This window comes from Artibeus jamaicensis, unplaced genomic scaffold (genome assembly GCF_021234435.1).
Source record: "Artibeus jamaicensis isolate MK-2021 breed Jamaican fruit bat unplaced genomic scaffold, CSHL_Jam_final scaffold_1964, whole genome shotgun sequence".
Taxonomy (NCBI): domain Eukaryota; kingdom Metazoa; phylum Chordata; class Mammalia; order Chiroptera; family Phyllostomidae; genus Artibeus; species Artibeus jamaicensis.
Genome location: NW_026522030.1, coordinates 38,910,053 through 38,926,027, shown reverse-complemented (window position 1 = coordinate 38,926,027; position 15,975 = coordinate 38,910,053). Strand labels below are relative to the sequence as shown.

At 38.5% G+C, this 15,975-nt stretch overlaps 1 protein-coding gene across 1 annotated transcript in view; it reads left to right on the top strand.

The window, feature by feature from the left end:
• The window catches only part of PGM5 (phosphoglucomutase 5), a 170,770-nt gene that overhangs the window by 36,143 nt on the left and 118,652 nt on the right, over window positions 1–15,975 (top strand). Inside the window, exons 5-6 of the mRNA XM_037165571.2 lie at window positions 588–778; window positions 1,382–1,536. Coding sequence (XP_037021466.1) covers window positions 588–778; window positions 1,382–1,536 — 346 coding nt within the window. The remainder of the gene's footprint in view (window positions 1–587; window positions 779–1,381; window positions 1,537–15,975) is intronic.

The window sequence follows — 15,975 nt, the reverse complement described above, 5'->3', positions numbered from 1 at the left end:
TTTAGGCAAGTTTTAAAGAAAAGTTTTATGTAACTGGATTATTGACCACATCTTCTATGTGCCTAACACACTAACTGGCACATAGTAGATGCTCAATGAATAGTAATTGAAGTGAAAATTATTTTGTATTGTTTATTGAGAAAGCTTGTAGAATTTATATTAATATTAAAATATTAAGATATTTTGATGTTTAAACATCGAAATATATGAATATATTTAATATAAATTTATGAATATTTATGTATATTATAAATTTTGTGAATATTTATAAAAATCATAAAATACATGTGTTAAGTTGTGTTAAAACATAGTAATATTAAATTCTGTCTTAATATATAAATTCTTGTGTTATTAAATATATATGAATTAATATGTATATAGATTGAATAGCACCAATAATTTTATAAAATATATGAAATTATTTTGTATAACAATATATTGTTTATATATAAATCAATATAAATTTATATATATATATTTTTGGTGCTATTAAATGGCCTTTCTTATCCTAACCAGAACAAAACTCTCTTGGGTGGGGTGGTATGCGGGTCTGCAAAGACTTCACATTGCCCTTTATCTTTTCTTAGTTATGGGGCCCTATGTGAGAAAAGTCCTGTGTGATGAGCTGGGGGCCCCAGCCAATTCTGCGATAAACTGTGTTCCCTTGGAAGATTTCGGTGGGCAGCATCCTGACCCAAACCTGACATATGCAACGACCCTTCTGGAAGCTATGAAAGGAGGAGAATATGGCTTTGGAGCTGCATTTGATGCAGACGGGGTAAGTAGGAATGTTTTTCACCTGCTAACCCTTTTGCCATATAATGAGCCAAGCACTGGAAACCGGAAAGTGAATGAAAACACCTGGGGCCAGCATGCAGGGGGCACATGAACCCTAACTGGCACTGGGTCTGCTCTTCTGCTTAACAATTATTGCAGCTTGATAGCCATTGCCGTTCTTAGTTCCTGGTAAACATTATGTTATGAAGAAGTCATTTCTTTTAAAAAATATTCATGCAATAACTCTATTTATGGCTTGTTTTGTTGAAAGCACCATATTAAGGAGCCAGCTGTTTTAGCAATAACCCCTGTTTTTCCATTATGTTTGGGGGACAGTGTGAATTGGGATCTGGAGGCTACTGAAGCCCGAGGTAGTCAGCCACATTTCAGCAGGTGGGACTCATTCTTAGTTGCCTCAGGATCCTGGGGCCTACAATATTTAGGGATTTAAAAGAAGGTTTCCCATGCCCTCTTTGGCCTCATTCAAGTTGTTTTAAGTTGTTTAAATATACGATGGCAGTAAAGTGACTTGTGATGAGTATGGGAACAGGCTGCGAGCCGCGGAGGCCTGCGTCTGATCATTTTCACACATTCTTTCCCACAGGACCGTTACATGATCCTAGGCCAAAATGGCTTCTTTGTGAGCCCTTCCGACTCCCTGGCCATCATTGCTGCCAACCTCTCTTGCATTCCATATTTCCGTCAGATGGGGGTCCGAGGGTTCGGGAGGAGTATGCCCACCAGCATGGCCCTGGACAGGTAAGCGAGGATGTCATCGTGGAAAGCTCCATGGTAGGATCTGATGTCAGCGTTTGCTTTGCTGCTAGTGATGACTCATTTTTCCCTGCTCTGTGGGGGACTTGAGGAACTCACAGGCATGGACAGTGTTCCCGTAGGAACACGAAGAGTCAGGAGGGCTGGATCTGATTCTTGGTTCTGCCACTTCTGACTTGTGGAAACCTTAAGGCTTACTTGATTTCTGTGCTCAGTTTTCTTGTCTTTAAAATGAGGATTATAACACTGTTATCCTTACTTGGATTGTAATGAGATAGGAGTGAGGTGCTTCATGTGAAACATTCAACAGAGTACATGGAACATAGTAAATACTTCATAAATGTTTAGCAATAGAACTTAACATGTAAGTGATGTAGAAAGAACATGGGTTTTCAGGTCAGATAACGTAATGTTAAATGCTGGCTTGTATCCTTATTAGGATTGCAACAATAGGGATGATCTATTATAGACTCGTTGTGGGCAGGAATGAGATGTGTGCAGCAGGATGTTCACTTAATAGGATCAAAGTGTTAGATATTTTTTCTCCTCACCTTACCCATCCTCACCCTCTTTTACCTTGCCTCATAAAACAAAGAATTTAAGAATCTAATATGTTCAAGCAATATATATTATTATGGAAGCAGTACATGTGCATAGTAAAGAGTTAGAAAACACAACAAATACTCTCTCCCTGCATTACCTGTGTTAATAGGTAAATGTCAATATGCAGCTGGGTCTCCTTCTATACAGATATATATATAATTATAAATCATGTATAATGTATAATATGTGTCATACATACTCTAGTTGCCTTTTTGTAATACCAAAAAGACATCTGAAAGCATATACTGCTTTATGACTTATTTTTCTTTTTAATCAACAATCTCCAGCTTTGTATTAGTACATTTTTGTGTCATCTAAAACCAAGATCATGTTCAAATTTCTCCTAGATGGCCCCAAAATGTCTTAAATGTATTGTTTGTGCAAAGGAATATCCCATCCGAGACCATACATTGCATCTAGTTGCTATATCCCTTAAGTCTTTAATATTTAGCACAATCCTTTTCTCTTGTCCTTAATAATAGTGATTTTTAAGGAGACCTGACCGAGTCGTCCTGTAGAATCCCACCTTCTGGATTGGTGTGGCTATATCCTCATGATGTTATCCATTCATCCGTGAGGTAAAAGTTACATACAGTGAAATGAGTAATCTTAAGGGTACAATTCAGTGACTTTTAAAAGTGTATACGTCTGTGTAACACCCACCCAGATTAAGATATAGAACATTCCAATCTCCTTCAAAAGTTCCCATTTCTCCTTCCAAGCCCCCATGGGCATCCATTGTCATAATCTCTATTTTCATATTTAGGTTTTGCCTGTTCTTGAATATTACATAAATCTAATATACTATGTGCTTGTTTGTTACATAGTGCATATATATATATACATATATATCGCCCACAGTCATTGCATTTATATATACACGCACACATTTTACTCATCTGCAATCATTGCATTAATTAGTAGTTCATTCCTTTCTGTTGCTCTAGTATCCTAATTTATGAATATGTCACAATGTATTTTTTCTAATCTTCTGTTAGTGGACACTTGGATTGTTTCCAGTTACTAGCAATTGTGAATCACGCTGCCTACGAGCATTCTCATACAAGCCTTTTTGTGGACACGTCTTCATTTCTTCTGGGAAAATATCTAGGATTAGGATGCTGATTGTAGGGTTGTGTATGTTTAATTTTACCAGAAACTGCCAAATTATTTCCCATTTTATACACTCTTATTTGGAATATATGAAAGTTCTAGTTGCTTTGTGTCATTGTTATCATTTGATGTTGTCAGTCTTTTTTATTTTAGCCATCCCAGTGAGTGTGAAATATCATTTTATTTTGGTTTTGATTTGTATTGTTCTAATTACTAGTGATATTGAGCTCATTTTCACATGCTTATTGTCCATTTGTGTAACTTTTTAATGTATTTGTTCAATTAAAAAATCAGGTTGTTTGTCTTTTTGTTATTGATTTCTAGAAGTTCTTTATATATTATGGATAATAAGGCTTTTGTAAGATCTATGCTGTACAAATATTTTCTCCCTGCCTGTGCTTGCCTTTTCATACTCTTGATGGTGTCTTCTGATATGCGTAGCTTTTAAATTTCAACAGTTCAATTTATTTTTCCTCTCATATGGTTAGCTTATAATTTTTTGTCCTCTGCATGAAATAGTTGCTTACCCCAAAGTCAGAAAGATGATTTCTCTATGTTTTCTTCTAGAATCATTGTAGTTTTAATTTTTACATGTAAGTCCTGCTGATTTTGATTTAATTTTTGTGTGTGGTGTAAGGCAGGGGTCAGGGAGATTTTTCTTCATATCCATTTTTTCTAACCCTATTATTGAAAAGAATTTCCTTTTTCCTTGGTGCCTTTGTTAAAAACCAGTTGACTGTATATATGTGGATCTATTTGAGGATTCTCTGTTGTGTCCCACTGATATATTTGTCTCTTGTTATGCCAATATTACATTGTCCTGATTACTGAAGTTTTAAAGTAAATACTTAAACCAGGTGACTCCCCCAACTTTTTGCTTTTTTAGCCAATAAAAAAAATTATGTGTCCTAGGTCCTTTGCATTTGTATATGCATTTTGGTATCAACTTGTCAATTTTAACAAACCCTGTTGAGATTTTGACTGCGAGTGTGTTCAATCCATAGAGCAATTTGGGAAGAATTGCTTTTTAATAATATTGAGATTTACAGTCCAGGAATGTGGTATATCTTTCCATTTATTTATTTTTCATTAATCTCTCATACATACGTTGTGGTTTACTTTCTCATACATGTGTTTTGTACTTTAGTGTAGAGGTCTGACCCAAGTTTTGTTAAATTTGTTCCTGGGAATTTATATATATTTGGATGATGTTGTAAATAGAATGGTTTTATAGATTTAATTTTCCAGTCGTTTTCTGGTAGTGGTTAGAAATACAAGTAATTTTTGTAATTTGATCTCTCAGTCTTCCCGCAGATGGGAAGAGAATCGCACACCTTTTGCATGTCCCCCACTTTACTTCTTTCCCTCCGGTGATATTGACATCAAGTCCATAATGATGAACCAGTTCAGTTTTAAATTCTTGCCTAGCGGCACCAAAGAGAAGGCTCTATAATTCCATGGTTTTATTGTTTGCTTCTGTTTGTCTTTTCTACGTCTTCCCTTTCAAACAACAACCACAACAAGGATTCGGTAAAACCATAGAGAATAGGCAAAAATGGAACTATCTTTAGAAATTGAGAACACAGAATTGCATAGGTCCTGAGCACTATGTAAGTTACTAGATATTTGGAAGTGTAGTTAATAATAACCTTTCACTTATGCAGAATGTTATAATTTAGAAAGAACTTTGATACATTTGATCTCACTTGATCTTTACAATAATAATGTGGTGATGGGGTAGGCATTACTCTCAACATATTAAAGATGTCGAACCAAATATCAGAGAGGTTAAGTAACTTGCATAAGATTGCACAGCTAATAAGAAAGAACCCAGGATTTGGAACTAGGTCTTCTGGTTTAATGCAATAGCAATTGCATCTGCCCAGGACCTCCAGTTGATCAGGATGTTCCCTGAGAAACCAGTTGAGAATATTACTCAACTTTCCTGTGGGGTAGCCAGCAACTTTTCAAACCCTGGCCCAGGGAGGCTGGTTTCATTCAGACAACAAAAAACATTTGTCCTCTATTCTTGTGGAAATTTCCCAGTGTTTCTTGATTTCACTTTATCCCCCCCTTTCAATAAATCTGTTTCAGTCAGAAAGGAGAGGCTTTGCTTAGAGATTTCACAAAGAACCTGTTCTGATATGTAAGTGACATTTAAAAGGATTATTTATTCATGCTTGCTGGTTGGGATTCAGGATTCTGTGAGGTTATGACACAGTGATTTGTTTTGGGAATCTGATCTGTTGTGCAGTCCCCAGGTGGATTCTCACGATGGACACTTTATAAGCTTCTTTTTTCTTAGATAAAATAAGTGAAGCTTCAAAGTTCCATCTTAACAGTGGTTTCCCATGGAGGTCATTGTTTAATATTAATAAAATCATAGGAATGTGCCCGTGATTGCCAGGCCCTGGAAGAATGACAACTGAATATTTGCGAAACATTAAATGGTGCATTTGCCCCAACTGCAGGGCTTCCAGGATAAGGGGGGCCTGCACACTGGAAACTGATGAATTATTCAGACAAACTGTTATTGTTAAAGGTAATCGTTGTTCCCTGAGGGGACACTTTCAGTGTCTTGTACTTCTATCCTTCCCAGTCACTATTACAAGGATTCCATTTACCCTGGGATAATACGGTTTCAGCCTTGAAAATGGCATTCTTTTGAGGCTTTGTCATCCATGTGATTTGTGGTTGCAGATGAATCTTTGTTGCTGAAATAATTTTGGTTCAATTGATTGGAAAAGTAAAGCACATTCAAAATATATTTGTGGCCTGAGGTCTGTTTCCACCCTACACGGAAGTATTAAATACTTTTCTGTGTTATCTTTCAATGATATTTATGAAGTGCCCATCTGTGCTCGGGGCTGTGCTGACTGCTATCGAAAACAAGACAAACATGCGCAGACTTGAGCCCTCCTCATTACAGATATTTACAGCCTCAAACAGGCTGGCAACCTTAGATAGGCTGCAAGGGGGCCAGATCCACACTGTCTGTTTTGACTACCAGGGGGGCTGTACAAGGTCCACCACCCGTAGATATGGAGGCGAAGGGAATTAATGCTCTTCTACTCTGTCTTTTCTCTTTGTGCTACCCTGTTGTTCACCATTTGCTCACACAAGAATTATTTATGTGTCCTACACATGGTCCCTTGCCCTGGCGGAACTTGCAGTCTAAGTACGTTCCACCTTACTTAGACAGATATGGAGAAGACAGACAATAACAAATAGAGAAAAATATGTGTATGTAAATAAAATTGTGATTCATACACATGGGAAACGAACTTGGAGCAGTAATGGTTGGTGAGTATGGAACATCCTGCTTAAAAAGGGTAGGCAGGAAATTCTCCAAGGGGTTGTGGGTAGAAACCAAAGATCAGAATGCTACAGCGGGGCCTGGCTATGATGCTGGGATCAGGAATGGTCCATAACACATGTGAAAATACTTATTTTTCAGAATGTAGTTTATAGCTATTTGTTGCCAATTCTCAGTCTGATATACGTACTGTAGCTTTATCTTGAACATATCTTAACTAGTCTTTGGAATCCAGACAGTGTTAATCCTATAAGTATGCAAGTACCTACTGATCTGTGATGACCTTGGTCTTTGCTGCATCCTTTAGATCTGTGCTGTTTTGTCTCTCAGAACAGTCACGGTGGACTAAGGTAGTGGGAGAGGTAGTGATATGAGCTAATATGTAATTACTTAGTCTCTCCAAAGATTGCTTCTGCTCTAGAATGATGGAAATTATTTTGTCACAGCAGATAAATGTGTTCAAGTGTACCCTGAATTAAAATTTAAAAAAATAAACAAAACCCTTTATCATAGGAGTTACTGCCCTGAAATTCTCTAGAACCAGTTCAGCCAGGGTCAGAGAAAGATGGCACACTCAAGGGGTTTACTAAAAATAATTTAATAATGGTAACCTAATAACCTGGTCCACAGAAGTATGGGCAAAATTTTAAAAAATTATGATGTACCCCAGGACTCATAATAACAGAAAGCTATTAATTCTCCCAGGACTGAAGGGTCAAGGGGAGGGGCCAGGGTAGCCATAGCTTGGTGAGGTGTGAAGTTGTGAACATTGGGCTGTCAGGGAGGAACTGAACTTGCCAGTGAGATATAAATACCACACTCCTCTCTTCTCCCACCTGCCACCCTCCTGCGGATGCCTCCTATTGGCCAAGCCCACCTGATAGTTAGAGGGCAACCTGTGAAGCTCATCCTTCTAGAGAAGTGAGGAGGGCAGAGATGGGCACTGAATGAAATGGGACTTCCATTGGACAAATTATGAAAAGATCATAATTAACTCAATAACTATAATAACTATAATTAACTCAATTCCTATGTATGCCTAAGCTCCAAAATAAGAAGGAAAAAAAAGGAGGGAAGGATAGAAGGATGAGAGTGGGAGATAAGCAAGTAGAGATTACCAGAAAGATTGGCCATTTTGCTGGTTATTCTTTGTTTACCCCCTTCTGCCCTTGGGGCCAATTTTCCATTGCTGTTTCAATCTTTCATATCTCACATTACTAATGAGTTGATGCACTTGAGAGATTTGGGTGGGTTTCCTTTTCTGCTAATTACCTGTTCCTGACCTTTGTTCATTTTTCTGTTTAGGTTCTCTGTTTCTCTCTCTCTCTTTTTAATGGATTTGCAAGAGTTCATTGTATGTTTTACTTATTTATTTTTTAAAGGATTTTATTTATTTATTTTCAGAGAGAGGAGAAAGGAGAGAGAAAAAGAGGGAGAGAAACAGTGATGCATAGGAGAATCATTAATTGCTTGCCTGTTGCTCACCCCCAACTGGGGATCTGGCCCACAGCCCAGGCATGTGCCCTGACAAGGAATTGAACCAGTGACCTTTCCATTCACAGGCCAGTGCTTAATCCACTGAGCCATGTCAGCCAGGGCTCATTGTATATTTTATATATTAAGCCCTTGCCATTTAGGCACTTCTAATTTTTATCTTTTTTCTTCAGATAAAGTTTTACCCCTAAGTTTTATACCTAAATTGCTGTTGGTAGCTGTCTGTTTTAGACAACTCAGATTTAAGATGTGTAAATAGCAACTTTTCTGGCTTTTTCCTTAAAATTGCTCTTCTTTTTTGTGTTTACTATCTGGGTGAATCACCTATACCAAAATCATAAGCCTTGGAATAATCCTAGAGTTCTATTTCTCCCTCATTTTCAATGTACCAAAGTCACTGGGTTGTGTTAGAAAAATCGCTTAAGGGTTTCAGAATCATTCTTTCTTCTCCAACCCTATTTTTACTTTTTAGTTCAGGTTCTCATAATCTTTTGCGTGAACTATCGCAATAGTCAATGAGTTGGTTTCCTCTCTGCCCTCAGACCCCATCTTCAGTTTATATTTTGGGCCACCCCAAGGTCAATTGTTCTAGAGCAGAAAGTCACACATTTTTCCTTTTTGCTAGAAAGCTGTGGGTGGCCTCATATGCCCCCAGAATAAGAACCCCCTAAAATGGCATAATCTCCTGATTATGAACATCTAACTCCTACCCACACTTTTACCCTGCCCTCTGGATGTGTCGGGCTGCTCACCGTCCCCCAGATTTGATGGCCTCTCACACTGCTGCGTCTTTACACGTGCTCTCCTCTTTCCTTGAGAGGTGTCCCCTTTGCCCCACTTTATCCCACTCTGTTCCTCCTTATCTTTGAAAGCTTGAGTCAAGCATCACCTTCTTGTAAGTCCTCCATTGGTATTTTGTTCTCTGTGCCCCAGCGCAGTGTGTGGAAGTCCTCTTCACAGATCACTTTATCACAGTTGTCACAAGGCATTAACAACATGTACTCATCTGTTTCCTACCGTCCTGTGAGTCTCCTGAAGGCAAAAGCTTTGTCTAGTGATGGGCACAGAATAAGTTCTCAGTAAATACTTATTAAATGATTGAATAAGGTTTCTTTTCTTTTTGGATACCTCTTATTTTGGAGAATAATTAGCTAGAACTTCACAGATCTAATTATATATATATATATATATATATATATATATATATATATATATATATATATATATATATCAGAGTTAACTACTGTGAACAGCCAACACGCTTCTTTTGATTTTTATGCAGAATAAATTTGTTGATGCTATCACTTGGTTACACAGGAAAGTATACCTGAGTAACAAGAAGAAAATGAATGATGTATAATCACACAACCATCTTCCAGTGTAATAAAACTATGCCTTATTTATAGTTTTCATTTATATTTAAGTAAGTTTCATAGTGAGTCAGATTTTTAGCAATGATCTGTGGGTATTGATTATAACTTCCTCAAGGTAAGATAAAAGGAAGCAACCACATAGAAGTTATTTTCTAGTCAATAATGAAATCCCAAACCTAAGCTAACGATTATTTATGTCTTGCTTTGGTAAATAGTATGAGGATGGATTTCTTACTAGAATATTTAGAGAATGCCTGGCATTGCTGTCCTCTGTGGTTTTTGTGTTCACCTACTGGAAAGGATGCTGGCAAAGATTCAAGCCTGTTATTTGCTATGTCTAAGAGTTGATGTCTGAGACATAGGAGATTTCATGCCTATATTTAGAGGAGGGCATTTATGCATTAATTGGCTAAACTGAGAGGAATAAATTGTTAACATTTAAGACTAGAAGCTTCAAGATGTTGGATAAACTTTTGTTCAGTTGTTATGAGTCCTCAGGTTTCAGCTGAGTGGTCAGAAAAACAATTTTGGATAAGCATTAAGTGACTTGAGTTCCAAAATGTAGTCATTATCAGGGTCCCATGTGAACTGAAAGACAAACCGTTTTTAGAAGTCAGTTCTTTCTCGCCTGCTGCATTTGCAAGGGCCCTTTACCACGGGTTCTATCTCTAGAAAGGCATAGACAGTCATCATTAAGGATGTCCAACATCCGATTCACAGTCCTTCCACTGACTCAGCCCTCCTTGGCCTTTGTGAAGTCACTTTGACCATGGGTAGAATCAGTTACTACTGAAAGAAGCCCCTTACCACCACCCTGGGTGATTGGGGATTAAAGACCATTTGAAGCAGGGATTTCAATGAAATCCAATGTAGAAAATAGATCTAAGTGACCTGCATTTCGTTGCGCTTCAGTGGAAGCATTGACTTCATGCCCCACCTTTATTTATAATCTCAATTTTGGTTTTTGGAGGATCCATGTGGTTAAATAACCTTCTTTTTTTTTTCTTTGTGACTTAAAAAATTTATACAATTTAAAAGTCAATCCTATTTATTGCTACAACGAGCCATGAAGTAACTTTTCTTTGCGCTGATAAAAATGTTCTATATCTTGATTATGGTGGTAGCTATTCAACGTAGTTATACAACTATATATAGTTTTCTATATATGTAGTCTTTACATATAAATTGATTAATTTTATTATATGTAAATTATACCTTGATAAAAGTGATAAAAATATTTAAAACCTATTTATTTAAAGACAAAGCACCTCTCTTGGGCCTTCCTTTATGGTTAGGGTCAGGAATCAGCACTCTGAATAATTCCAGCTCCCAGCATGGAGGCTTGTGTTGACTAGTCTGTCGGTAAACATTGCCTCAGTGCAGGTGAGGCGAGTAGGTTTTAGAACAGCTGCCTGCTGCCTCCCTCTTTCTGGGGGAGCTAGAACATCAATATACTACCTGCAATCTTGTCTTCTTTGAAAAAACTTACATACAGAGTCAGAGGTTCCAAGGTATGAAGATCATTAGTCAAATTTATTGGCGGCATAAAAAGATATAAAGAAGATAAGATAGCCCGGCATAGCTCTGAAACATATGCTTTGTCAACCTGCCAGAAAAGCCTAGCACTTGACAATGAATTTAAGTGAGGAAGGATAATGATAAATCATCCCAGGCCTGAAAATCTTTCTGGAGTAAAAGAGCACGTACTTTCAGTGTGTGATTTATATTTTAAAATGGATTTTGTAACTCTAGCAACAAAAGAAAAGTTTTAAAATGAATTCTGAACCCCAACCTCATAGGGGAGTGTTCAGCTAGTCCTATTGGAACACTGCTTAAGTGATTGCTGAATATCATTGATTTCACTTTACCCATCAGGCTGAAGGAAGAACAGTATCTAAGAAAGATGCCCAGGGTGAATCAAGTTGCCCCAAAGTTTGCCTGCTCAGCAAACAATAAATGTATTTCTATTTACAGTAAACTCTATTCGGTGTCTTGTTCAATTTTCACCAAATCTGCAGAAGTATTTGAGTCAGGCACTATTATTGACATTATATTTATAGGAAAAATATGATGTCGAAAGGTTAAGTAACTTGCTCAAGGACACACAGTAAGGAAGAAGCATAATTTCTTTACTTTTCTTTATTGCTGGGAGCAGGAAAATGTTCTGATGGCACCTTGAGTGAAAGTCGTTAGTGCGGGTTGGGGTCGTTTGTGTGTGTGTATGTAGAACCTATATTGCCCAAAGTGTGGCATGTGACAGCAGACAAGCATAATTAATTTTAACCTTAAGGTGCTATGTAATTTTGACCTTGAACATCACTGATTCTTAGTAAAACTCTGGAAGAAGTGGCTTCCTGGCTTGAACTTCAAACTTCCAGGAACATGTTGACTGAAGTTCAAGGTAAGGTTTGAATTTTATATCCTGTCTTCTGGATCTGCTTGAGGTAGTTCAGATCACCAGCAGTGGCTTCACAGAAGTCATTTATCAGGTTTCAGTGGCTTTTCTCTGTTACAATCTGTGTAAACTGGGTTAAGCAGATACATTTCCTTCACTCTAAGAGTTTTTAATCTCAGACAGACAACACTGATGACCAGAAACATGAAAGGTACAGATTAAGTACAATGGGTCCTTTAGTAAATAATGTGTTAGCAGATGGGTATTAGATGTCCATGCTTAGGGACAAAAAAGTGAAAATAAATCTCATTAGCCATTGTCTACATGCCTTACACAGGTGAGGGTGGAATCAGATCTGGGGATCCATTCGTCTCATCTCCGATCAGGTTTCTGCCTGAGGTTTAAATTTGTCATCTGAAATTTCAAGTTCTGTGAGAGCCCTCGATTGCATCAGTGGTTTATATTCTAACATGGAGGAAAACTCTTTGGTGAGTCAGTACCTGTATTTCAGAATGCAAGATCTCTATCCAGGACTCACAGTGATACTGTATCAGTCAGGATCTTTGTGCTGCAAAGGAGAGAAAACCAGCCCAAAGGAGCCTAAATAGTAAAAGGAATGTGTTGGCCCACACAACTGAAGTAGAGTTGGCTGCAGGTGAACCTTGCTCCAGCAGGTCAAATGATACTACATCTGACCTGGATATGCCTGCTCTGCTCTGTCTTAGAGGATGTTCCTCTAATCCACAGCCTCCCTGCCATTGGCTCTGCAGCCGCTCCCTTTGGGGGAGCAAATATGTGCTCTTACACTACATTATCGATGAGGATGAGAGACAAAGGTGTTTCGTTTTGTTTTTTAGAAAGAAGCAACTGAAAGATATTTTGTTGAGTTTTGACTTTGGTTGGTGTTTATAATACCATCTCTGAGCCATTCATTCATTGAGGCCATATACCATATTCTCTTGTTACGTCCTCACGCCCTGCAAATCCTCTGCTACTTACCAATAACTGACAATGGTATTAGAATCCGAATTTTGGTGCTTGCCTGTGATCCTTGCTTATGCTCATGGATTCATCTCTTTTCCTCTCCTCTCTCCTCTAACCCTTCCTTTCTCCCTCCTTTTTTTCCTCCTTCCCTGCCTCCCACCATCTTTCTTGTCCACTTCCTCTTTTCTTCCTCTTCAATCAATCTTCTCTCCCTCCTTCTTTTCTTTCCTCCATCCCCCTATTTTCCATACCTTTCACTTTGTCATTTTCCGAAAAACATTTTTAGCATCTACCGTGTATGAGGCACACTGCTAGATTCTGTACATCACTGCTGAAGTTTATCTTCTCTTCCACACCCTTTCTTCCTCCCTCAAACTGTATTGTCAACAAAATTTATTCATCTTCTTTGAGTAAGGTATTCTGCTCTACTCAAGTGGTCCATAACTTCAATCCGAATGTCAAGGATAAACCTGAAGAGTATTTTCAAGTCCTGAAGACATTGTATTTTACAGATTGACTTATATATGATTGTACCACCTATATTTAGGAGTGGGAGGGAGAGAGAACATGTGTGCTAGATTGAAGGAGAGAGAACATGGATTAAGGATGGAAAACATTTATGCCTGATAGTGTACTCCAATGAGCTCATGTATGCAATGGGTCGTGCTACTCTATGACTTTCATTGGCCTCTGCATTCAGACTACCCAGGTTTGAGCTGACTCCTTTCCTCTCTGGCTCTGTTACCTAACCAGGAGCTCTTCTGCTGAAGGAGGACAATAACAGCACTCCTCTCACTGAGGATTAAATGCAGTAATACATAGACCAGGTCTTAGCAGTGCCAGTCTACAGTAAGAACTCAGTGAGGTTGGCTATTATTATGACAGGATGGAGTTGTTATAGATAACAAACCAAAGGACAGATGGTGGATTCGAATGACTAGTCTCCAGTTTTTTCACACCAAGGAACTGGGACTGAACCTTAACCAGTGGCTGCACTTAGATCCTGTGTCCCTTACACAGACGATAGTGACTGAGCTGTGCTCGTGGCCGTGTGATCCTCCTAGTTCACAGTATGACCAAGCTTTCAGACAGCTGCTCTGTGAAGCTCAAACATCTGTACTGGTTGTTTTTCAGGCTACCTTGTAAATTATGATTGTTAATATTCTTTAGCTCTTTTGTATGTGTGTATCAAACCTTTCAATGAGGCACCCAGGATGAGACATATTGCATTTTGATTTTTTTGCCTTTTTGTTAGTAACTTTAAACTTGTTACAAATTAGAAGTTTTTTTTATTAACTTTTTCAAGTGCTTCCCTAGAAACATATTGTACCCTGGAAGCCTCATCTCTTTAGAAAAACTATCTTTGTGAGAAAAGATGGAGTTTCTTTTTATTTTAAAACACACCTGTGTCTGTCTGTATGCTGGCCAAACCCATTAAACCCCCATACAGAGCTCAAGGCTTTTTCCATACCACTGATTCTGATGATGGGATTTTGACATTTTGACTTTGCATTGTATACAAATCCCATTAAAATATGTAATATGATTTGTGTGCATAATGTAAGCACTTGACCATTTCTAAATCTGTTTAGTAGTTCAGCCCAAACCTAAAAAAGTAAAATAAAAGAAACTCCCTCTGTGATACACTGGTGTGTAGGAATGAGACGGCAGAGAAGTGATTCCTGAAAAGTAGCTTTCTTTGTTACTAACGTAACACTAGTTACTTCTTTTCTTAACGTTAGCATCTCAATTCAATTTACTATTGCAATGGTTGTTCCCCCACTTTGCTAATGACTTTACAGAATTTTATAAGCTCCTCTGGAGTCCCCTTATCTACAAAGCCATTAGTCAATTCCTTTGCTCCACTAGGGAGGGACTTGGGAAGAGGAAGGGTGGATATTTTTTTCCCAAATGGGGTTTATTTACATGAATCTTATCAAAATAGGTGGATTCCAGGAACATGAGGAATTTGAGAATGGGAGCTGACTTGCAAAAGGTCATTTGAATTGGTAGGAGAAACTTCCGTCTAAGGGCCACCTTCTGGAGTAGGTTTTAAACCTACAACCAGAGGCTGGCTTGTGGCTCTGGTGGGCATGGCATGGAGCCAGAGTGAGGCTGGCTAGTGGGAGATCTCACATGTGATGTGAGTTGTGATCATGTTTGGTACGTCTGACTTTCCCACTGATTATCTTTGCTGCTCAAAGCCTGGCTCTCCCCTTCTGGGAGGGAAGTAGCCAGGGCTGGTGTAGTGGCTCTTTTCCATAGAGCTCCCTGGGACCCACATTCCTTCTTCCTTACTGCTGTGCTTCCCTTGGATGTAGCCCTTGCCCTCATTTTTCATGACTGTGGGAGCTCCAAGTGTCATGTCTACATTTCAGGCAGCTACTGGAGCAGATGATAAAGGTGAAGAGCCTAGATATATACCATCTACCTTTCAAAGAGGTTTGCTGGAAATTTGGTACTTTTGCTTATATCCAATGGCCAGCACCTACTGATAATGGCCATGCCTCACTGCAAGGAAAGGTGGGAAATGGAGTCTTCATTCTGAATGCTCGAATACACCCCTCCAAATCAGGGGTTTTCCTATCAAGAAAGTAGAGGAGAAAGGTCATAGAGGGACAACTGTCCCTGCTTGGATGGTGTCATAAACATTTGTGTGGAATATTGTAGTCTATGAAGATATAAAATATTGGTCTTTTTAAAGCAAGTATTATTCTCCTTGTTTTATAAATAAGTAAACGGATGCTCAGAATAGGAGAAACACAAAGAGGTAGTAGCAGTCCTTTCCTCTGGAGTCATGTCAACAAAGATCGGGAAGCAAAGCTTTGGGGAAGGTGGCCATGTGATTTTTACCTGCAAGTAACTGAAAACTAAACTCCAAATGACATAAACAGTGAAGGAAAGGTATCTCTCACATGTTAACACATCTAGCAGGAGCTAGCTCAAGCCCGATTGGGGTGGGGAGCTGTTTATTGCTTCAACAGTGCCATTCAGGAACCAGAATCTACTGACTTCAGGGTGTGGTCTTTGTCCTTGGTGAGCTTTCCTCACGGAAAGGTTTCAGCAATTCTACCTGTTTGCCCCACATGGGACATGGTCTAATGGAAGAAAAAGGACTGCCTTTTATTTGTGTGTTATTTAAAGGT